Source organism: Salmo salar, chromosome 04 (genome assembly GCF_965601325.2).
Source record: "Salmo salar chromosome 04, fSalSal1, whole genome shotgun sequence".
Taxonomy (NCBI): domain Eukaryota; kingdom Metazoa; phylum Chordata; class Actinopteri; order Salmoniformes; family Salmonidae; genus Salmo; species Salmo salar.
Genome location: NC_138294.1, coordinates 72,341,607 through 72,365,239, shown reverse-complemented (window position 1 = coordinate 72,365,239; position 23,633 = coordinate 72,341,607). Strand labels below are relative to the sequence as shown.

Sequence of the window (23,633 nt, the reverse complement as noted above, 5' to 3'; positions counted from 1 at the left end):
CAGGTGCATCCTGTTTCCATTGATCATCCTTGAGATGTTTCTACAACTTGATTGGAGTCCACCTGTGGTAAATTCAATTGATTGGACATGCTTTGGAAAGTCACACACCTGTCTATATAAGGTCCCACAGTTGACCGTGCATGTCAGAGCAAAAACCAAGCCATGAGGTTGAAGGAATTGTCCATAGAGCTCCAAGACAGGATTGTGTCAAGGCACAGATCTGGGGAAGGGTACCAACAAATGTCTGCAGCATTGAAGGTCCTCAAGAACACAGTGGCCTCCATCATTCTTAAATGGAAGAAGTTTGGAACCCCCAAGACATTTCCTAGAGCTGGCTGCCCAGCCAAACTGAGCAATCGGGGGAGAAGGGCCTTGGTCAGGGAGGTGACCAAAAACCCGATGGTCACTCTGACATAGCACCTGAGTTCCTCTGTGAAGATAGGAGAACTTTCCAGAAGGACAACCATCTCTGCAGCACTCCATCAATCAGGACTTTGTGGCCAGACGAAAGACACTCCTCAGTAAAAGGCACATGACAGCCCGCTTGAAGTTTGCAAAAGGCACCTAAAGGACTCTCAGACCATGACAAACAAGATTCTCTGGTCTGATGAAACCAAGATTGAACACTTAGGCCTGAATGCCAAGCGTCACATCGGGAGGAAAGCTGGCACCATCCCCATCATGAAGCATGGTGGTGGCAGCATCATGCTGTGGGGATGTTTTTCAGTGGCAGGGACTGGGAGACTAGTCAGGATCGAGGGAAAGATGAACGGAGAAAAGTACTGAGAGATCCTTGATGGTAACCTGCTCAGGACCTCAGACTGGGGAAAGATAGCTTCGGAACAAGTCTCAATGTCCTTGAGTGGCCCAGCCAGAGCCCGGACTTGAACCTGAACATCTCTGGAGAGACCTGTAAATAGCTGTGCAGCGACCCTCCCCATCCAACCTGTCAGCTTGAGAAGAATGGGAGAAGCCTGTAGCGCCATACCCAAGAAGACTCAAGGCTGCAAAAGGTGCTTCAACAAAGTACTGAGCAAAGGGTCTGAATACTTATGTTAATTTGATATTAATGTGATATTTCTGTTTTATATTCAATACATTTGCAAACAAAAAAAATAAATGTTTTTGCTTCATTACGGGGGTATTGTGTGTAGATTGAGGGGGGGGGGGAAACAATTAAATCAATTCTAGAATATGGCTGTAACATAGCAGAATGTGGAAAAAGGGAAGGGGTCTGAATACTTTCCGAAAGCACTTTATCTTTCAAATTTTGGAATTTTCTCAAACCATTACTGGCCATAATATCGACAATTGGGGGATGCAAAAAGCCACCCTCCAGTTCATAAGGCATGCCATTTTGATTCCCAGTTAAATTGTTTTTCAGTTCTGTGCCAAATAGAAATTATGTGAGCAATAATAGAACCAAACCATAGTTTACATTGTTTATGGAATATAGTGAAGACTTTGGCTGCATTCCAAACACTTAACAGACGCACCCTCTCCCCGCAGCCCTCAAATTAAGGGGACACTTCTGATGACGTCTGACGAGTATACACTTGCCGGGTGAGGGAGGAAGGAATGATTTTTAAATGGACTGCCCTTGGCTGGAAATTTGTCATCCCGCGATGATTGTGTTTTCACTCACCGTTAGCTTGTGGGTGCTTTATATGCTCTACAGTCAATTATGGTTGCATGTCTACTTATATTAACTATATAATTATTAATATACACCTACTGTATGATAGCTAGAAAATTAATTAGCTAACTAATGTTAGCCTGCCTAGCTGGAACTTCTGAAGAAGGAACATGTTTTATTTCTTAGGAAAAAAGTAGGGGAGTGGATCAGAAAACCAGACAGTATTTGCAGTGCAACACATCTTCTTCACAGAGTTGATCAGGCTGTTGATTGTGGCCTGTGGAATGCTGACCCACTCTTTTTCAATGGCTGTGCAAAGTTGCAGGAACTGGAACATGCTGTTGTATACGTCAATCCAGAGCATCCCAAACATGCACAATGTCTAGTGAGTATGCAGACCACAGAAGAATTGGGACATTTTCAGCTTCCAGGAATTATGTACAGATCCTTGTGACAAGGGGGCGTGCATTATTTTGCTGAAACATAAGTTGATGGTGGCGGATGAATGGCACGACAATGGGCCTCAGCATCTCATCACAGTATCTCTGTGCATTTAAATTGCCATTGATAAAATGCAATTGTGTTCGTTGTCCGTAGCTTATGCCTGCCCATACCATAACCCCACCGCCACCATGGCGCACTCTGTTCACAACGTTGACATCAGCAAGCCGCTCGCCCACACGAAGCCACACATGCTGTTTGCCATCTGCCCGGTACAGTTTAAACCGGGATTCATCTGTGATGAGCACACTCCTCCAGCGTGCCAGTGGCCATCGAAGGTGAGCATTTGCCCACTGAAGTCAGTTACGACGCTGAACTGCAGTCAGGTCAAGATCCTGGTGAGGATGATGAGCACGCAGATGAGCTTCCCTGAGACTGTCTGGCAGTTTGTGCAGAAATTCTTCAGTTGTGCAAACCCACAGTTTCATCAGCTGTCCGGGTGGCTGGTCTCAGACGATCCCGCAGGTGAAGAAGCCGGATTTGGAGGTCCTGGGCTGGCGTGGTTACACGTGGTCTGCGGTTGTGGTCTGGACATTCCTGCAGTCAGCATGACAATTGCACGCTCCCTCAACTTGAGACATCTTTGGCATTGTATTGTGTGACAAAACTGCACATTTGAGTGGACTTGTATTGTCCCCAGCAGAAGGAGCGCCTGTGTAATTGATCATGCAGTTTCTTTTATATATTTATTCACTTTTTTCCTAAACCAAAACATGTACATTAGACAACAATATAACAAAGTGACATTAACCTTACGAGACAACAGACAAATTAAAATGAATTAAAAAAGATGAGACATTGGATCATATGATCACTTGCAGTAGGCTACATATTATACATTAAGTGTGAAACATTACATGATTATACAGAGATGCAATCAATGTGATGTGAGGGGAGATTCCACATATAATCAATAAAGGATTGCCAAATTCTGTAAAATGTCATTTTAATTAGTAAGTCATTTTCTCCAGTGGGATACGACTATTAACTTCAGCTATCCCCCTGCTAAATGCAATGTGGCGATCTGATTTCCATTTCAAGTCAATACTTTTCTTGGCAATTGCTAGTAAGATTTCTGTTAGCTTTATAGCATTGATTTTGCCTAAGGTTGGAATTAGTAAAGTTACCCAGTAGACAGACCTCTGGGGTCTACAGGGAATGCAGCCCCATGAATTGAAGATATAGTATTGGATACCCCTTCCCAGAAACTGTGTAGCTTTGAACACTGCCAAGTGGAAAGGAGGAAGGTTCCTTCATCTGAGCCACATCTAAAACATAGGGAAGAGATACCAGGGTAGAACTTGTAAGGGCATGTTCTAATGGCTTCAGTCAATGGTTCCATGGCGAGGGTCGAAGAGGTGGGAGCTAACAGGGCAACCCTGTCTGTTCCTCCTATAGAGAGGAGAAAGTAATCCTGTTTGTAGCAATCCTAGCTTCAGGACATTTTGCAGAGTGATTTTTATCAAGTTTACAAACATGGTTCCTAAACCGAACCTTTCCAAAACGCGAAAGCGATATGGCCATTCAACCCTATCAAAGGCCTTTTCGGCGTTGAGGGAGATGGCGACACTAGGTAATTATGAAGCCAGTCTGATCTGGGTTGGCCAGCAGAGGGAGCAATGACTCCAGTCTTTTTGATAGCATCTTGGTGATCTGTTTACAGTTGTATTAAGGCGAGAGAGTGGTCTATAGGAGGTGCACTTTAGCAGGTTTTTCCCTTCTGAATTACTGTAATCACAGCTTTTGAGAGACTCTGGAAAGCAGTCCTCCCCAGCTTTTTTTTAAGTACCTCCATAAGGTAGGGTACCAACAGGTCCTTAAATTATTTATAGAACTCTGGGGGGAAGGCATCCTCCCCAGGAGATTTATTAAAAGGTAAAGATTTAATGGCCTCCAACAATTCAGGGACTGAGAACTGTTCACTCAGGCTTTCTCTGTCTTCCTCTGACAGGCATGGGAGGTTGAGAGAGGAGAGAAAAGAGTCGATCTCTGATAGATCATTGCTTGATTGGGAAGTATAGAGGTCCTGATAGTATTTCTTAAAAGTATCATTCATTTCAGTACGGTTGAAAGATATTACAGTTTAGTAAGAGTTTCGATAGCATTAATTGTCCTCTTACTTTCCTCTGCTTTCAGTTGCCATGCCAATACTTTGTGTGCTTTCTCTCCAAGTTTGTAGCAATGCTGTTTTGATTTAGTAATGACCCTCTCAGCTTTATATGTGTTCCGGGTATTATGTTTCAGTTTTTTATTTACCAAGAGCCTGGGTGAAGAAAAAAATATAACTGTATAGCATTTTAAGATTCAAGGACATTTTAGTTTGGCCCCTTATTTTCTCTTCAACCCTTTAGTATAGGCAATGATTTATCCCCTCAGATCGGCTTTCAATGCATCCCAAAGAACGAAACTGTCAGGAGCGGAGGGTTTGTTTGTCAAAGTAAAAATATTGATCTGCTCTTTGATGAATGTACAAAATTCAGGTTGCTTCAGGAGAGAAGAATTTAGTTTCCATCTATATGCTCCATTTACCTTGGTAGGGATGGAGATTGATAATACCAGAGGAGAATGGTTACTAAGCAATCTGGGGAGATAATTGGTATCTAACACTTTATGAAAATGTTTTTTATTGCAAAAAAGTTTCTATGCGTGTGGGTGTTAATGAAAAGAGTAGTCCCTATCCTGTGGGTGCATCTGTCTCCAGACGTCTAGTGAATTGAGATCCTTTATGAATGACAGGGTGAGCTTGGCGGCTTTGGTAAGAGGAGTGGGTTTATCAGATGTCCTATCAAGAACTGTATCTAAACAAATATTTACATCTCCTCCAGCCAGTAGCCAGCCTGGTGGTGCTTGAGCAATCTGAAGGAATACATTCTGAATAAACATATGGTCATCGAAGTTAGGAGCATAAATATTCAATTGGGTTCAAGACTCCAAATATATATGCTCCTGCAACAAAACAAACCTGCGGATACAAAAGGATGTCTATTCATCAAAATTGAGAGGATGCAAAAAGTTGTCCCACCCATTTCCTCTTTCATTTCTAATGTTTCCTTGCTGTAAGTTGTGTTTCTTGTAAGAACACAATGTCAGCCTTTAATTTATTTTCCTCTTAACCAGGCCGTTAAGACCTTTTTTAAAAAAATTGAATGTGACATATTTTAGTGGATTAAGCATGGGTTGGGTTTCAAATGTATAACATAATGGTAATCACTAATTAGAAAAAAATCTGGTAATGTTTCAACTAGTGATGCACCGATATGACATTTTTGGCCGATACCGATATCCAATATCTTCCTTGTTACATTTTTTTATAAAAAATGATAACCGATATTTTACATTTTAGCAGGCTTTTAAGCATTCTAGTACAGTTAAATAGTGAAAACACACAAGGACACAACGGTCTAAGGCACTGCATCTCAGTGCAAGAGACATCTCTACAGTCCCTGGTTCGAATCCAGGCTGTATCACATCCGGCCGTGATTGGGTGTCCCATTGGGCGGCGCACAATTGGCCCAGCATTGTCCGGGGTAGGCCGTCACTGTAAATAAGAATTTGTTCTTAAAACCTCTTACATCTAGGCGTTCTGCTAGCGGAACCCCGTTTCGCCAGCGGAACCCCTAGCCAACACCCAATGGGATCGCATGGCGCGAAATACAAAAACCTCAAATCCAATCATTTCAATTTTTCAAACATACGACTATTTTACACCATTTGAAAGATAAACTTCTCCTGAATCCAACCACGTTATCCGATTTCAAAAAGGCTTTACAGCGAAAGCAAAACATTAGATTATGTTAGGAGAGTACATAGACCAAAATAACCACACAGCCATTTTCCAAGCAAGCATATATGTCAATAAAACCCAAAACACAGCTAAATGAAGCACTAACCTTATAATGATCTTCATCAGATGACACTCCTAGGACATTATGTTATACAATACATGTATGATTTGTTCAATCAAGTTCATATTTATATCCAAAAACAGCTTTTTACATTGGCGCATGATGTTCAGAAAATGTATTCCCACCAAAAACTTCCGGTGAATTTACAAAAATACTCATCATAAACGTTGACAAAATACATAACAATTATTTTAAGAATTATAGATACAGAACTCCTTTATGCAATCGTTGTGTCAGATTTTAAAATAGCTTTTCGGCGAAAGCACATTTTTCAATATTCACAGGCTAGCTATTCAGACACCCGCCAAGTTCGGGGCAACCTAAACTCAGAATTAGTATTAGAAATATTGTATTACCTTTGCTGATCTTCGTCAGAATGCACTCCCAGGACTGCTACTTCCACAAGAAATGTTGTTTTTGTTCGAAATAATCCATAATTATGTCCAAATACCTCCGTTTTGTTCGTGCGTTCAGGTCACTATCCAAAGGGTAACGCGCGAGCGCAATTCGAGACACAAAAAGTCAAAATGTTCCATTACCGTACTTAGAAGCATGTTTAAAAGAAATGTTTATGGTATTTTTTACGTAAAATTGCGATAATATTCCAACCGGACAATAGTGTATTCATTCAAGGAGGAAAAGAAAAAACGGCGTGCTCGCGGGAACGCGCATATCCAATCTCTTTGTCCTCAGGCAGACCACTCAGTAACTGAGCTCCTATACTCTTCCCAGAGATAGAAGGCTCAATCCACTTTCTGAAGGCTTTAGACAGCCAATGGAAGCCTTAGAAAGTGCAACGTAACAGCACAGATACTGTAGGTTCGATAGAGAATCAAAAGAACTACAATTCTCAGACTTTCCACTTCCTGCTTGGAATTTTCTCAGGTTTTTGCCTGCCATATGAGTTCTGTTATACTCACAGACACCATTCAAACAGTTTTAGAAACTTCAGAGTGTGTTCTATCCAAATCTACTAATAATATGCATATCCTCGTTTCTGGGCAAGAGTAGTAACCAGTTTAAATCGGGTACGTTTTTTCATCCGGCCGTGAAAATACTGCCCCCTATCCATATCAGGTTAACTGACTTGCCTAGTTAAATAAAGGTTACACACACACCACACTGACCAAAAAGTTATTTTGTTGGCATTCACGCATGTCCCCATTACCAGTAAAACATAATCAAAACCTATTTATTTCGCTTACTTGCTGTGCTGTTTCATTGTTCAGTCGTTTTATTCTCAACCAGGATTTGTCATGGAACACCGTTTGGGTTTTGCGTGTCAAATAACACTATTTGATGTGTCAAATAAGCTTGTTGACCAATCAGAACCTGAATATGACTGCACGTCACATAATTTAATGTGTTCATAGTTTTTTTACGTAGTTATTAGACATTGATTACACCATCACTCATATTTCATATGTCACAACGATTCATTGATACGTATGCTATGATGCTGGTAAAGTTGTCTCGCGCACCTGCAGTGCTGGTGATAAAAAAAGCAAGCTAGCTCATGGTTGCAAACAATGTTCTTCCCCAAAAACATAGCAGAATGACATAATCTGTTTCAGTAGCTATAGTTAGCTAGCTAACTATATAGCTAGGTGTCGTCATCTAAAATAACCCTAATTTATAAGACCGTTCATATTTGATTAATGGTGGTCGGACCCATCTATGTAAAGCTAGCCACAATAAGGATTAGCCACAATAGTGGACTTTGTGGTTAGCCTTCAAAAGAAAAGTTTGTCATTGACAGTGATGCAAATGAATACAAAAAGTAGAATTATGCCATAATTGAATAGATCATGCTAAACGAGGTTGGAATGTTGTTATATAAAATAAACTAAAGACAATTTTGTTCATTTTCCAAAAATCTGTTGAAATCACACTGGATGTATTATACTTTAGAGTTGCATTGGGATTGTGGATACCTATGGATTGTGGATCAATGACATGTGGTATCAGCTCTTATTGCGAGACTCTGACTCTGAAACAACTGAATTGAGCCACATTTATTGTCAACCTGTGTTTATTAAACACTATTCCCGAGGAAAAACAATACTACGTGGATGTTTGAGTCTGATAAATCTGAGGACGACATTGGGAAAAAATATCTTGGGTATTGAGTAGACTGATACCACATTTCATTGATCCCCAATCCTTAGGTAAATCTGTACAGTGCAATATGAATGTCAATACACACAATAGGCTGACTGGGGAGGTGATTTCCCACCGTCAGAGTCCTGCAATAAGAGCTACAATGCTAATATTTGCATAAACTCTAAACAGTTGTGTTCCGTGTGTGTCACCGAGTAGACTGATACCCCATTTCACTTCACATTGCAACCTTTTTTAACATTATCTAGTCTAAATATGGCATGATTCCACCAATTGTAACCTTCTGCATCACTTTCAAAGAGGTACTTTGATTTTGAAGGCAAACCACAAATTCCACTATTGTGGCTAGCTTCACAACACATAACTCGGTCTGGTCGAGCATCACTAGCCAGATGTAGCTAGCTGGCTGCGTATAACGTTAGCTTTGGGCAACAGGGTTAACTTCTTACATCTAGACGTTCCGCTAGCGGAACACTGCTCCAATATCCAATGATAGGGCGTGGCGCGAATTACAAACTCCTCAAAAATCCAAAAACTCCAATTTTTCAAACATATGACTATTTTACACCATTTTAAAGACAAGACTCTCCTTTATCTAACCACACTGTCCGATTTCAAAAAGGCTTTACAACGAAAGCAAAACATTAGATTATGTCAGGAGAGTACCCAGCCAGAAAGAATCAGACACCCATTTTTCAAGCTAGCATATAATGTCACAAAAACCAAAACCACAGCTAAATGCAGCACTAACCTTTGATCTTCATCAGATGACACTCCTAGGACATTATGTTATACAATACATGCATGTTTTGTTCAATCAAGTTCATATTTATATCAAAAACCAGCTTTTTACATTAGCATGTGACGTTCAGAACTAGCATTCCCACCGAACACTTCCGGTGAATTTACTAAATTACTCACGATAAACATTCACAAAAAACATAACAATTATTTTAAGAATTATAGATACAGAACTCCTTTATGCAATCGCGGTGTCCGATTTTAAAATAGCTTTTCGGTGAAAGCGCATTTTGCAATATTCTGAGTAGATAGACCGGCCATCACAGGCTAGCTATTTTGACACCCACCAAGTTTGGTACTCACCAAACTCCGATTTACTATAAGAAAAATTGGATTACCTTTGCTGTTCTTCGTCAGAATGCACTCCCAGGACTTCTACTTCAACAACAAATGTTGGTTTGGTTCCAAATAATCCATAGTTATATCCAAATAGCGGCGTTTTGTTCGTGCGTTCAAGACACTATCCGAAGGGTGACGCGCCCGCGCGTATCGTGACAATTTTTTTTTTAAATAATCCATTACCGTACTTCGAAGCATGTCAAACGCTGTTTAAAATCAATTTTGATGCGATTTTTCTCGTAAAATAGCGATAATATTCCCACCGGGAGTCGTTGTTTTCGTTCAAAGACTGAAAATGTAAAATGGACTCTTCACGTGCACGCGCGCGACCGTCTCATTGTTCTCAGATCGACCACTATCCAAATGCGCTACTGTTTTTCAGCCATGTACTGCAAAGTCATCATTCAACGTTCTGGCGCCTTCTGAGAGCCTATGGGAGCCTTAGAAAGTGTCACGTTACAGCAGAGATCCTCTGTTTTCAATAAAGAGGCTAAAGAAGGCCAAGAAATGGTCAGAGAGGCCACTTCCTGTTTGGAATCTTCTCAGGTTTTGGCCTGCCATATGAGTTCTGTTATACTCACAGACACCATTCAAACAGTTTTAGAAACTTTAGGGTGTTTTCTATCCAAATCAAACAATTATATGCATATTCTAGTTTCTGGGCAGGAGTAATAAACAGATTAAATCGGGTACGTTTTTTATCCGGCCATGAAAATACTGCCCCCTATCCATAACAGGTTAAGTAGCTGGCTAGCTATTTATTTTCATGAACTGAAGTTCAATTTCAATAGGCGAACAACAAGTAGCTACCTAGCTAATACTTACTCACAAGGATTCCTAAATCATTGCTAAGAATAGGGAGAATGACTGCAATTTATACTTGTCATTGTTTTCAGGCTGGTTGTATTGGTGCTAGCTAGGTACCAAGATAAAGCTAGCTAGCTACCCCAGAAGTTGCGGTCAAACAAATAATGCTTTATTACCATCGCGGCATTGTAAACACATCATTTGTGGCCGGTGTTTGCTTGTTTGCAGACTTTTTTTGTACAGCTTTGACAGTGCTACTGATAGTACTGGTGGCGCTTGGCTTGCACGTGCAAATTCAGAACACACAACATTCTATAATAGAACTGTGTTATTTGACGTATTAAATGAAAAGTTTATTTAACGCGTCAAATAGTGTTATTTGACATGTATCTTTTTTGACACGCAACCTCCCAACAGCGTTCCATAGTATGTTGTGAGCTAATAGCAGTGATGCTATTACTGTGCACTTGGTAACGTTAGTGTGTACCGGTGCTCGAACAGTCGCGAAAGCAAACATCACCCACAACAGAGAACGGTTGATTGTCAAGGGCAATGAATTCCATTATCTTGGCGTTAATGGATTTTGCCTTTTGAGTTGTCACGCTGAAATGTTCTTACTCTTTCAAATGACTGCTCGACTTGTTGACTGCTCAATCCACACAGCAGACATTGTGGGCTCTAGGTTAGGAATGCTGTGTTGCACGTGTAGTGCAAAATTTTACGTGGCGTCATTACGTCATGTACCTACGTTTTATATAGGTATGCACGTCAGCTTTGACATCGGTTTTTCAGATCAGTGTTAAACTAGACATCGGCCAATACCAATGCTGGCATTTTTAGCTAATATGGTCCGATTCTGATATGTTCACTGATATGTCGTGCATCCCTAGTTTCAACTTTAGCTTGAACACTGAAGTGACCTTTGTCTCTTTAGGAAGGAAACGACATATAATATTGAAAAATTAACATAAACCCCTTGCATCCCGATTGTCGGACTAAAACAACAATCCCAACAGTCAAACATGAAAACACTTATAGAGCTACATTGATGCTAGATTTCCATATTGCTCTTACTAGCTAAACTGTGGATTCAACTAAAACCAAAATCTATGAGTTCTCTGTTGAAAACAAACGTTGGGAATACACATTTATGGCTGGAATTTGGATATTCTAAAATCACCTCTGGCAATGATGATTACAGCCAAGGGCGTCATTAAGGGGGAAAACATGAATGATGCATGGGGCCCTAGCCTGGTAGCGGCCCCTAAATGTTTAGAAAATGATTTATCATTTAAAAAAAATCTGTGGTGAAAATTAAAACGTATAACCATAATTGGATCAGGCATTGGTCCATTCTCCACAAGGAGAAAAAAAAATACAGCTGATCAGACAGTTGCTCCGGCATGTAGCCTAAGCATTCACAAGAGATGACCACTATGCCCCCCTCAAAAACTAAATCGGGTTTCCAGAAAAGGAAAGAAAGACGGATGCAGCTGTCTTTCAGGAAAAAAACGAGAACGATTTGAGTGGTAAGTCAGTGCAGACGGCCTGCCGAACTGAGTAGCCTAGCTAGTTTGATAGCTTGCTAGCTACAGGTAGCTGCCGACCATGGACTCACTCGGCTCGGTCAGAGCAGTAATTATTAACATGATGATGAGCTACCACTACCAACTATGGCTAACATGTAGCCTACCTATCCATACTGTAGCTGCTACTACTACTGCTGTAGACAAAGATCCCAACATGTGTCTACTACATGAAGTTGAAACAGCAGACATTGGAGGTGAGGCAGTTGTTTTGTAGCAGCAGCATAACTAGACCATTTTTAAATTGTAAAGTTAGATACACTTAAATACGTATTCCCTTTTATATATATTACACACACTATAAAAATGTTTTTTCCTTCAGTAGTACATTTTTTAGTATGGTAACCTTTGTAGGAGCAAACATTAAACCTGAAATTCCCTTTGTTTACTCACTTCCTAGTGCCTAGAGAGCCCCAGGTAGGCAGAATCTCAGCAGAAAGCTGTCAGACAGACTCGGATGCAGAGGAGAGCAGGGAGGAGGAAGAGGAGTTAGAGTAGCAGCAGTGCCAGTGAAGGAGTGACAGAAGAGATTGAACAAGCAAGTAATAAGGGAAAGGAAGAGTGGACAGATTAGAAGTGAGGAAGATGAGGTTTTAGAATATCCAGCACTGTGGCCAGAGAAAGTACAAGAACATGAAAGAGAAGCTATTGTTCGCAGACTACCCAAGAGGTGTGGTGAGGAGGACAGAACTGTATAAAATCATACCCCCAGACTCAGAAGGCAAGCCATTCCCCAACTATTTACAGTATAGTAAGTCAGAAAATGGAAGAGAAGTTGCAGAGAGACTGCCTTATTTATAGTAAGAGTGTAAAGGCGTATTTCATTTCATGTGTTCTTTTTTCTCATGAGCAAAGTAAACGATCACCCAGTTCTCTGAATATTAAGGATGGCTATAAGATATCATCAATGAAATGGAGGAGAATGTATGACAAACTACCAGAGCATGAACTGTTACTAGAAATTGAAAAATCTGCAGCATACCATAACAACAGCTAGAGGTATAGACAGTCAGCTGCAGAAACAAATCTAGTCAGAAATGTATAGAAACAGAGCACTTCTAGAAATTATTTTGAATGTGATACTGTACTTAGCATCTAGGAATCTGCCGTTATGGGGGAAATCACTCGATCTTGATGTGCATAATGGACATTACCTAGGCTTACTTCAACTGTTGTCAAATTATGACCTGAGCACTTACAGAAAGTCAGGGACATAAAGAAAGGAGCACGACTGACTCATTACCTCAGCCCTGAGAGACAAAACAAATTCATAGGAATATGTGGTCAAAGGGTTTTTGAAAAACAATACTTTATGAAAGAGAAGACGCAAACTATTACTCGGTTATATGTGATGCAACTCCAGACATTTCCCATACTGAGCAAAATGTATTATTGGTGAGACATGTACACAAAGATAAAGTTCAGGGAACAGGTAAATGGGGGAATAATTGAAAGTTTTCTTGAATTTAAAGACTTTGCTAGAAAGACAGGCAGTGAAATTTCTGAAATGATTGTGAGTGCATTGGAAGGGCATGGTATTGACAGCCTTGACTACGGCAATCTGCTATGATAATGGTGCAAATATGTCAGGGAAAGTGAAGAGAGTTCAAGCACACATACTGCAAAAGAATCCACTGGCCACATACTCACCTTGTGCCTCCCATACTCTTAATCTTGTGGGTGTACATGCAGTTCAGTCATGCCCAGAAGTATCAACTTTTTTTGGCAATGTATCGTCTTCACAATCTGTTCAGTGCCAGCCCAGAGCGATGGGCCATTCTCAAGGAAAATACTGGCTGCTGTCTTAACTGCATTTCAGACACGTGATGGAGTGCGCTGTGGTCCAACTAGTGGCAACTCATTTACTATCAATCATCAAGGCCCTAGAAATGCTTCTTGCTACCTGCAGCCTGACAACGAAGCAAAAGGTCTGAAAAGCTACTTCATGTCTTTAAAGGTGATCTTCCTTCTCACTTTCTGGGGGAAAGTTTAGCAGCATATTGAGAATAGAAGCCTAATTCTTCAGTCAGGAAATATTTCTCTGGACACTGAAGCAGCTCACATTAAGGCACTACAGGAAGAAATACAGGCTCTGCGTAATCAATGGGACACTTCTGGCTGAAGCCTCCATGGTGGCAAATGAAATGGGTGTAGCTACTCAGTTTCACAGTGAACAGAGGAACCACCAGAAAAAAAGAAAACGTTGATGAGACTGAAGATGACATGGCAAATTAACAGATGTCAGACACTGGATTTCACAACACAGTGTTTTATGTGGCTCTGGATAGTATAATCAGAAATTTGGACATGCGATTCCACACGATTGCAGCTATGTGTGAGGAGTTTTCACCAATACTTACATTTAGGAAAATGACTGAAAACCAAATTTGTGTATCTTTTGTTAACATTAAGAACCAAAAATGTTTGCAATACTGTTAGTATAGGCAAAGGATGAAGGTGGAAATTAGAATCTGCACAATTGTAGTATAGTGCAGCAGAAGCTTATACGCTGCTCAAAAAAATAAAGGGAACACTAAAATAACACATCCTAGATCTGAATGAATGAAATAATCTTATTAAATACTTTTTTCTTTACATAGTTGAATGTGCTGACAACAAAATCACACACAAATAATCAATGGAAATCCAATTTATCAACCCATGGAGGTCTGGATTTGGAGTCACACTCAAAATTAAAGTGGAAAACCACACTACAGGCTGATCCAACTTTGATGTAATGACCTTAAAACAAGTCAAAATGAGGCTCAGTAGTGTGTGTGGCCTCCATGTGCCTATATGACCTCCCTACAACGCCTGGGCATGCTCCTGATGAGGTGGTGGATGGTCTCCTGAGGGATCTCCTAAAGCATCCGCCAACTCCTGGACAGTCTGTGGTGCAACGTGGCGTTGGTGGATGGAGCGAGACATGATGTCCCAGATGTGCTCAATTGGATTCAGGTCTGGGGAACGGGCGGGCCAGTCCATAGCATCAATGCCTTCCTCTTGCAGGAACTGCTGACACACTCCAGCCACATGAGGTCTAGCATTGTCTTGCATTAGGAGGAACCCAGGGCCAACCGCACCAGCATATGGTCTCACAAGGGGTCTGAGGATCTCATCTTGGTACCTAATGGCAGTCAGGCTACCTCTGGCGAGCACATGGAGGGCTGTGCGGCCCCCCAAAGAAATGCCACCCCACACCATGACTGACCCACAGCCAAACCGGTCATGCTGGAGGATGTTGCAGGCAGCAGAACGTTCTCCACGGCGTCTCCAGACTCTGTCACATCTGTCACGTGCTCAGTGTGAACCTGCTTTCATCTGTGAAGACCACAGGGCACCAGTGGCGAATTTGCCAATCTTGGTGTTCTCTGGCAAATGCCAAACGTCCTGCACGGTGTTGGGCTGTAAGCACAACCCCCACCTGTGGACGGCGGGCCCTCATACCACCCTCATGGAGTCTGTTTCTGACTGTTTGAGCAGACACATGCACATTTGTGGCCTGCAGGAGGTCATTTTGCAGGGCTCTGGCAGTGCTCCTCCTGCTCCTTCTTGCACAAAGGCGGAGGTAGCGGTCAAGTGTGATTGACTTGGAGTTACATTGTGTTGTTTAAGTGTTCCCTTGATTTTTTTGAGCAGTGTAGTTAGTACATTTAATAACACACATTGTTCAGTATGTTATTTTAATTTGAAACATTCTGATTTCTATGTTTCTGGGTAAATCTCTAAGAGCTTTGCACACCTGGATTGTACAATATTTGCTAATTTATTCTTTAAAAAAATCTTCCAGCTCTGTCAAGGTGGTTGTTGATCATTGCTAGACAGACATTTTCAAATCTTGCCATCGGTTTTTCAAGCCGAATTAGGTCAAAATTGTAACTAGGCCACTGAGGAACATTCGGTGTCATCTTGGTAAGCAACTCCAGTGTATATTTGGCCTTGTGTTTTAGGTTATTGTCCTGCTGAAAGGTGAATTTGTCTCCCAGTGTCTGTTGGAAAGCTGACTGAACCAGGATTTCCTCTAGGATTTTCAGTTTATTTTTGTCCTAAAATACTCCCCAGTCCTTGCCGATGACAAGCATATCCATCATTGCATGATACAGCCACCACCATGCTTGAAAATATGAAGTGATACTTAGTGATGTTTTATTTGCCACACACACAACGCTTTGTACGCTTTTTGCAGTTTTACCTTAGTGCCTTATTGCAAACAGGATGCATGTTTTGGAATATTTTTTATTCTGTATAGGCTTCTTTCTTTTCACTCTGTCATTAAGGTTAGTATTGTGGAGTATCTACAATGTTGTTGATCCATCCTCAGTTATCTCCCATCACAGCCATTAAACTCTAACTGTTTTAAGGTCACCATTGGCCTCATGGTGAAATCCCTGAGCGGTTTCCTTCCTAGGAACGCTTGATGGTTTTTGCGACTACATTTGAAGAAACTCAAAGTTCTTAATGTTCCGGATTGACTGACCTTCATGTCTTAAAGTAATGGACTGTCATTTCTTTGCTTATTTGAACACTTTTAAGGAAAGTAATTCCACAAATTAACTTTTAACAAGGCACACCTGTTAATTGAAATGCATTCCAGGTGACTACCTTATGAAGCTGGTTGAGAGAATGCAAAGCTGTCATCAAGGCAAAGGGTGGCTACTATGAAGAATCTGAAATATAAAATCTATTTCAATTTGTTGGTTACTACATGATTCAATATGTGTTATTTCATAGTTTTGATGTCTTCACTATTATTCTACAATGGAAAAATAAAGAAAAATTAGTAGGTGTGTCCTAACTTTCGACCGGTCCTGTATGTTTCTACTTGTTTCTGACATTTTGGTAGGATATTTGTTTATCAATTTCCTATAATTAGATAATGCAGCTTCTCTTCTGTCATAGAAAGCTGTGACCCAACATTCTGATAAGATATCAGTTCGGGTTGCATGCATTGATGATGTGGTGGAAATAGGCTACTATCAGCTTTTATGATGCTGGTAAAGATGGCACCTCTACAGACAGTATCTAACTGCGCATTCACATTATCTCAAGATCCTGAAAGAAAACTCAGATCTCCACTCCTCTAGTCAAAATTTACATTTTGGTGTAGAATTTTACTGCAAGAAATGCTTAATTCTGCAGGAGTTTATATTAAGACAGTGTGAGAGGTTACAGACCTACATTCAGTGTCCAGATTTCAGTTTCTATTTAACCCATCTGAACAGTGGGCTACAGTACCCTTGACGTGCCATAGGCTTATTTGAAGTCATCGCCTGGTGACTGTCGAATTTGTATAGCATCTCACAATCACACATAACATATGTACTGCCATCATCCTCTTTTGCCACCACCAAATCTTTCCCAAACATTACTTTTCTGGCTCTTTATTTTCAACTCCATTTTGCAGCTATTTTCTTATTGAATTAAACTCTGACATTGTCATTTTTCCTTAGTGGATCTATTTCTTTCTGCCCGTTCCCAGAAGTGTTTCAGGCTATGTGGCACGCGTAAAGTTTAGGCTTCACAGAAAGCTTTCGCACTAATGCCAGACAGCCTAAAAATAATGAAAGAAAAACCTCAATGTTAGCCTATCAATATAAATTGCACAAGAATTTGTTTAAATATATTGTTTTCTTCTTTATTTAACCTGCCCAACCCATGTATATAACCACGGGGACTGTGGGTTATGGGTGTGCATCACTAGTGTGTTTGCTGAAACAATATTTTATTAGTAATTACCTTGTCATTTAAAAATAGTGCTACTGAGTTTTCAGTGCTACTAGGTATGCAACACCTCAGTGAGTCATCTGCTTCTGTAGAAGTACTTGAGGTTAGCTTCTATCTTATATTCTAATCACTTTTCATGACCTTTAACCTTTACTCTCTGCTACCGCTATCCCTACCACCAGCAGTTGCTCAAGAGACTAAAGAATTCAGTCAGTAGTCAATCCAATGTATTTGTATAGTGCTGCTTACTTACAAAGTCATTGATCATAGTGCTCAACAAGACCTGAGAAGTTTCCCCTAGGTAAAGATCTAGGATCAGCTTACCCAATCCTATTAGTGTGGAAAAGCAAAAAAGATCAGCGTCTAGATGTTTCTGAGTGAACTCTCTTTCTCCCCTCTCCAGGCTCGGCAGCGCCATGAAAGGTGGAGGAAGGGGTAAGGAGCCTCCAGTGGAGGTGAGCTACAAGCGGCCCAAGCGCAAGTGTCTACAATGGCACCCGCTACTCTCCAAGAAGGCCCTGGACTTTTCGGAGGAAGAAGAGGAGGACGAAGAAGAACTAGAGAAGGTGACTGTCCTCTTTTGCAGGTGTCGCATTCAGTATGTACGTTTTGAAATGAAAGAGCATTTCTTATTGGGCAAGTTCAGATGGATAGTTTCGGACCTACTGAACATAACTCTGGGCATCTCTTGCCACATTCCCACTTGCCTATTGCCCCATGATACATTTATGACAGTCTATTGTTAGTTCACTATGCAGTGACCTCTCCAGTATAGAACCACCAGCCAAGGGCACATTACCCCCTCTATGAAGTATCTCTCCCTGGCTGGCTGTGGGGGCAGAAATACCATGTCTAAAATATGATTGAAACATTTGAATTTCTAAAACACACATCATTTTGATAACTAAGTATGTAGTCTAGAAGTATTCACTTTCATTTTCTATGATATAAAAAAAACTACACTGACAAAAATATAAACGCAACATGTAAAGTGTTGGTCCCATGTTTCATGAGCTGAAATAAAACCTCCAAGAAATGTTCCATATGCACAAAAAGTAGTTTTTCTGAAATGTTGTGCACAAATGTGTCTACATCCCTGACAGGTATGGCATATCAAGAAGCTGATTAAACCGCATGCTTATTACACAGGTGCGCCTTGTGGTGGGGACAATGCACTTTATAATGTGGAGTATGCCACACAACACAATGCCACAGATGTCTCAAGTTTTGAGGGAGCATGCAATTGGCATGCTGACTGCAGAAATGTCCACCAGAGCTGTTGCCAGATAATTTAATGTTAATTTCTCTACCATAAGCTGCCTCCAATGTGGTTTTAGAGTATTTGGCAGTACACCTAACCGGCCTCGCAACCGCAGACCACATGTAACCATGCCAGCCCAGGACCTCCACATCCGGCTTGTTCACCTGTGGGGTCGTCTGAGGGGGGTTGGGGGGATGCTGAGGAGTATTTCTGTCTGTAATGATGCCCTTTTGTGGGGAAAAACTAATTCCGATTGGCTGGGCCTGGCTACCCAGTGGGTGGGCCTGGCTCCCCAGTGGGTGGGCCTATGCCCAGCTATGGCTGCACCCCTGCCCAGTCATGTGAAATCCATAGATTAAGGCCTAATGCCTTAATCTAATTGACTGATTTACTTATATGAACTGTAGCTCAGTAAAATGAAAAAATAGTTTTTACATTTTTGTTCAGTATAAAACACATTTCTGAATTATTTCCAAAGAGATACCAACTGAATCAGCACTATAAAATAGAGCCTAACCATTGTTATGATAATAGTGGTGGTGGGGGTAGTGATGATGAAGTTTAAACATCTATCACTGATGCGTCTGTCCACAGGAGCCATTGATGGTCAGGGAGACCCGGGGGCCAAAGGTGCCATGCGGGGGGCCCATGGAGGGGGAAGAGGACTCTTCAGAGCAGCGGGCCCGCCGGCCCATGAATGCCTTCCTGCTTTTCTGCAAGCGCCACCGATCGCTGGTGAGGCAGGAACACCCTCGACTGGACAACCGCGGTGCCACCAAGATCTTGGCTGACTGGTGGGCCGTGCTGGAGCCCAAAGAGAAACAGAAGTACACCGACATGGCCAAGGAGGTGAGCATCACCAAAATCCCGTTCTGGAATTGTCAAACGTCTCTTATTCTCTTAGGTGCGAATTCTAACATCTAATTAAGAAAAATGTTCACTTAGTCTCCCAGTGACATCAATGCATGATGACTAAGTGAACATTTTCTTAAGATGCATGCTGACCAGACCACTCGCGCACCATTGCGCATATGTTGATTTTTGTCCACCCACACCAAATACGATCAGGACACACAGCTATATTAATTTTGGAGCCAAGTCGAAAAGCATTAAACATTTATGGCGATTTAGCTAGCTAGCTTGCTGTTGCTAGCTAGTTTGTCCTGGGATTTAAACATTGGGTTATTTTACATGAAATGCACAAGGTCCTCTTCTACGACAATTAATCCACAGATAAAAGGCTAAACCGAGTTTGTTTCAAGTTATATTTTTTTAATTTATTTTTTGTATTTTCCACTCCTTTTTTTCTCCCCAATTTCGTGGTATCCAATTGGTAGTAGTTACAGTCTTGTCTCATCGCTTCGAGAGCCGTGCGTCCTCCAAAACACAACCCAACCAAGCCGCACTGCTTCTTGACACAAATTCCATCCAACCCGGAATCCAGCCGCACCAATGTGTTGGAGGAAACACTGTACACCTGGCGACCGTGTCAGCGTGCACTGCACCCGGCCCGCCACAGGAGTCGCTAGTGCGCGATGAGACAAGGATATCCCTGCCGGCCAAACCCTCCCTAACCCGGACAACGCTGGGCCAATTGTGCGCCGCCCCATAGGCCTCCCGGTCGCGGCCGGCTGCGACAGAGCCTGGACTCGAACCCAGAATCTCTAGTGGCACAGCTAGCACTGCGATGCAGTGCCTTAGACCACTGCGCCACTCGGGAGGCCATGCAACCAACTTTAAGGTGCATTACCACCAATTGAACTGGAGTGTGGACCTCAGTTCATCTTTCAATCACCCACGTGGGTATATGCTCCTAAAAACCAATGAGGAGAAGGGAGAGGCGGGACTTGCAGCTCGTCAAGCGTCACAAATAGAACCAAGTTCTATTTTAGCGCCTGGCTACGCAGACGCTCAGTGACGTGCGCAAGCAGTGTGGGTGCAATGATTGTACGTATGTGTAAACATATGTGTACATTTATTTTGCTGTGCATATGACACGAGCTGTGTGGTCAGCATGTTAGGGTTCACCCCTTACTGTTTCTCTAAACAAACTATCATTTGATTTAGAATTCAGATAGAATGAACCCTGAAGCTGATCAAGAGTTACAACACAGGATCACAATCAAGTCATTTGAAACTGGAGTGTCGTAGCCATATTAAGACATGCATTATCCATCTTTCTAGTACCTTTTTATTGGCCATGAAACTATCTAAAGCGACAATGTATGCACACTACTGAATGAGTCTACCATAGCTTATTTTGGATAGTCTCTATGCAAATGAAGTCCAGCAAAATATGAAAGTTCTGTTATGTAACACTTCTTCAGCAGTGGCGGTCGGTGACTGAAGATTAGGGAGGACGATTGTTTTGTTTTTTATGAGCATCATCTTATTTCTATTACAGCATATTGGATGACTGGCATTTTATATTCCATTCACCCAGCTCAATGAAACATCGATAGGTTTAGGCTACTACATGATACTCAAATTTCCCCTATACCCATCATGAGGTTGCTACAAACTAGCCTATAAAGGAACATTTATAACAGGTACACAGGTCGAGAGACAAATTGGAGTAATTAAGGTGACAGACAGTGACACATTTAATACCGCCTTTCACACTTTTGGCTGATCTGGGGTGTAATCGTTAGTCCAACCAGTTACGTTTTGGAACTAAAACAAATTCAGGTAGGTCCCTCCACGTTTCATTCCATTTGCGTCCATATTTTGCAACAGAATCGTTCGAATGAATACACCCCTGATCACCTCCACACACAGTTCACTTTCATAGCAGCCACATACAGCATCATCACTTAGCTCATTACATAGATGCGAAAAGGAATTATACACTCTTCTCCTCTTACCTTTTCCCATCACTTGTGGACTTTAGTGCACAACACAACAGCTGTCTGTGACCAGTCGCAAAAACTTCCCCAAGCCAAACCTTCATACCATAACCGCTACACAGCCTACATTTTTGTCACCGTAACGTTATAGTCAACAAAGTTTAACTATCGTGTTAGTAAACATCCAATCCATGTGCACAATCACACAGTACAGTGAGTGTACATTTAGTAGTTACACTGGCGGGCCCGGTGGCAATAAATGTATAAAACAAAAGCTTACCTTGACTTGGAAGAGTTTCTGTGTTGGACAGTCTAAGCCAACTAGCTAACATAAATATAATTTCTCTCTGTGTGAGTCAGGTTGTTGAGTAACATTAGGCTAAATTAGCTGCATTAACTCAGTAAATGAAAGGTAAAATATGAAGAAGAAAAATACAATGATATATAGCTAGCTCTCTCTGCTGCTTCAAAAAGTTTTGAAGGAAGGGATATATTCAAAACTGTTCAACTATTGTCTTTCTCTCTTTGAGTCAACTACCGAACCACCACATTTAATCACGGCAATATGACTGGGAACGTGGACGTGTACAGACTAGCTATGACCTCTGTGAGGCAATCAGAGACAAAACAATAATACAGGGCTAAAAATTGAGTTGCTATTCAACAGCTCAGGCAAGAGACATATGTGGCAGGGACTCCAGATAATCACAGATTATAAAGGGAGAGCCAGCTTTGTCGCGGACACCGACGCCTCGCTCCTGGACAAGCTAAACACCTTCTACGCCCACTTTGAGGAAAACATAGAGCTGCCAGACTGTGCGTTCTCATTCTCCGTGGCCACCCTCGCGTGGCTGCCGACCCAGACGGCATCCCAAGCCGTGTCCTCAGAGCATGTTCAGACCAGCTGGCTGGAGTGTTTACGGACATATAAAATGTCTCCTTATCCCAGTCTGTTGTCCCCACATGCTTCAAGATGTCCACCATTGTTCCTGTACTCAAGAAAGTGAAGGTAACTGAACTACACTGAACAAAAATAGAAATGCAATGATTAACGATTTTTCTGAGTTACAGTTCTTATCAGGAAATCAGTCAATTGTAATAAATTCATTAGGCCCTAATCTATGGATTTCACATGACTGGGAATACAGATATGCATCTGTTGGTCAGATACCTTAATAAATAAAGTAGGGGCGTGGATAAAAAAAACAGTCCAGTATCTGGTGTGCCCACCATTTGCCTCATGCAGCGCGACACATCTCCTTCACATAGAGTTGATCAGGCTGTTGATTGTGGCCTGTGGAATGTTGTCCCACTCCTCTTCAATTGCTGTGCGAAGTTGGCGGAACCTGGATTCAGAGCATCCCAAACATGCACAATGGGTGACATGTCTGGTGAGTATGCAGGCCTTGGAAGAACTGTAACATTTTCAGCTTCCAGGAATTGTTTACAGATCCTTACGACATTGGGCCATGCAATATCATGCTGAAACATGAGGTGATGGCGGCAGATGAATAGCATGACAATGGGCCTCAGGATAACGTCAAATTCTCTAAAACGACGTTAGCCGGATGTGATCCTGGGTTACACGTGGTCTGCGTTTGTGAGGCCGGTTGGACGTACGGCTAAATCCTCGAACACAACGTTGGAGGCAGCTTACGGTAGAGAAATTAACATTCAATTATCTGGCAACAGCTCTGGTGGACATTCCTGCAGTCAGCATGCCAATTGCACGCTTCCGCAACATGAGACATCTGTGGCATTGTGTGACAAAGCTGCACATTTTAGAGTGGCCTTTCATTGTCCTCAGCACAAGGTGCACCTGTGTAATGATCATGCTGTTTAATTGATATGCCACACCTGTCAGATGGATGGATTATCTTGGCAAAGGACAAATGCTCATTAATAGGGATGTAAATAAATTTGTGCACAAAATTTGAGAGAAATAATATTTTTGTGCATATGAACATTTCTGGGATCTTTTATTTCAGCTCATGAAACATGGGACCAACACTACATGTTGCGTTTATATTTTTGTTCAGTATGAATGACTATCGCCCGTAGGACTCACTTCTGTCATCATGAAGTGCTTTGAAAGGCCAATTAAGG

At 41.6% G+C, this 23,633-nt stretch overlaps 1 protein-coding gene across 6 annotated transcripts in view; it reads left to right on the top strand.

Moving 5' to 3' along the window:
• Positions 1-23,633, top strand: part of LOC106603655 (HMG box transcription factor BBX) — a 42,846-nt gene that overhangs the window by 3,646 nt on the left and 15,567 nt on the right. For all 6 annotated transcript variants that reach the window (XM_082974696.1, XM_082974695.1, XM_082974694.1 and 3 more), the window contains exons 3-4: positions 17,824-17,986; positions 19,276-19,530. In XM_082974696.1, the coding sequence (XP_082830822.1) occupies positions 17,837-17,986; positions 19,276-19,530 (405 nt within the window). In that variant the 5' untranslated portion in view covers positions 17,824-17,836. The remainder of the gene's footprint in view (positions 1-17,823; positions 17,987-19,275; positions 19,531-23,633) is intronic.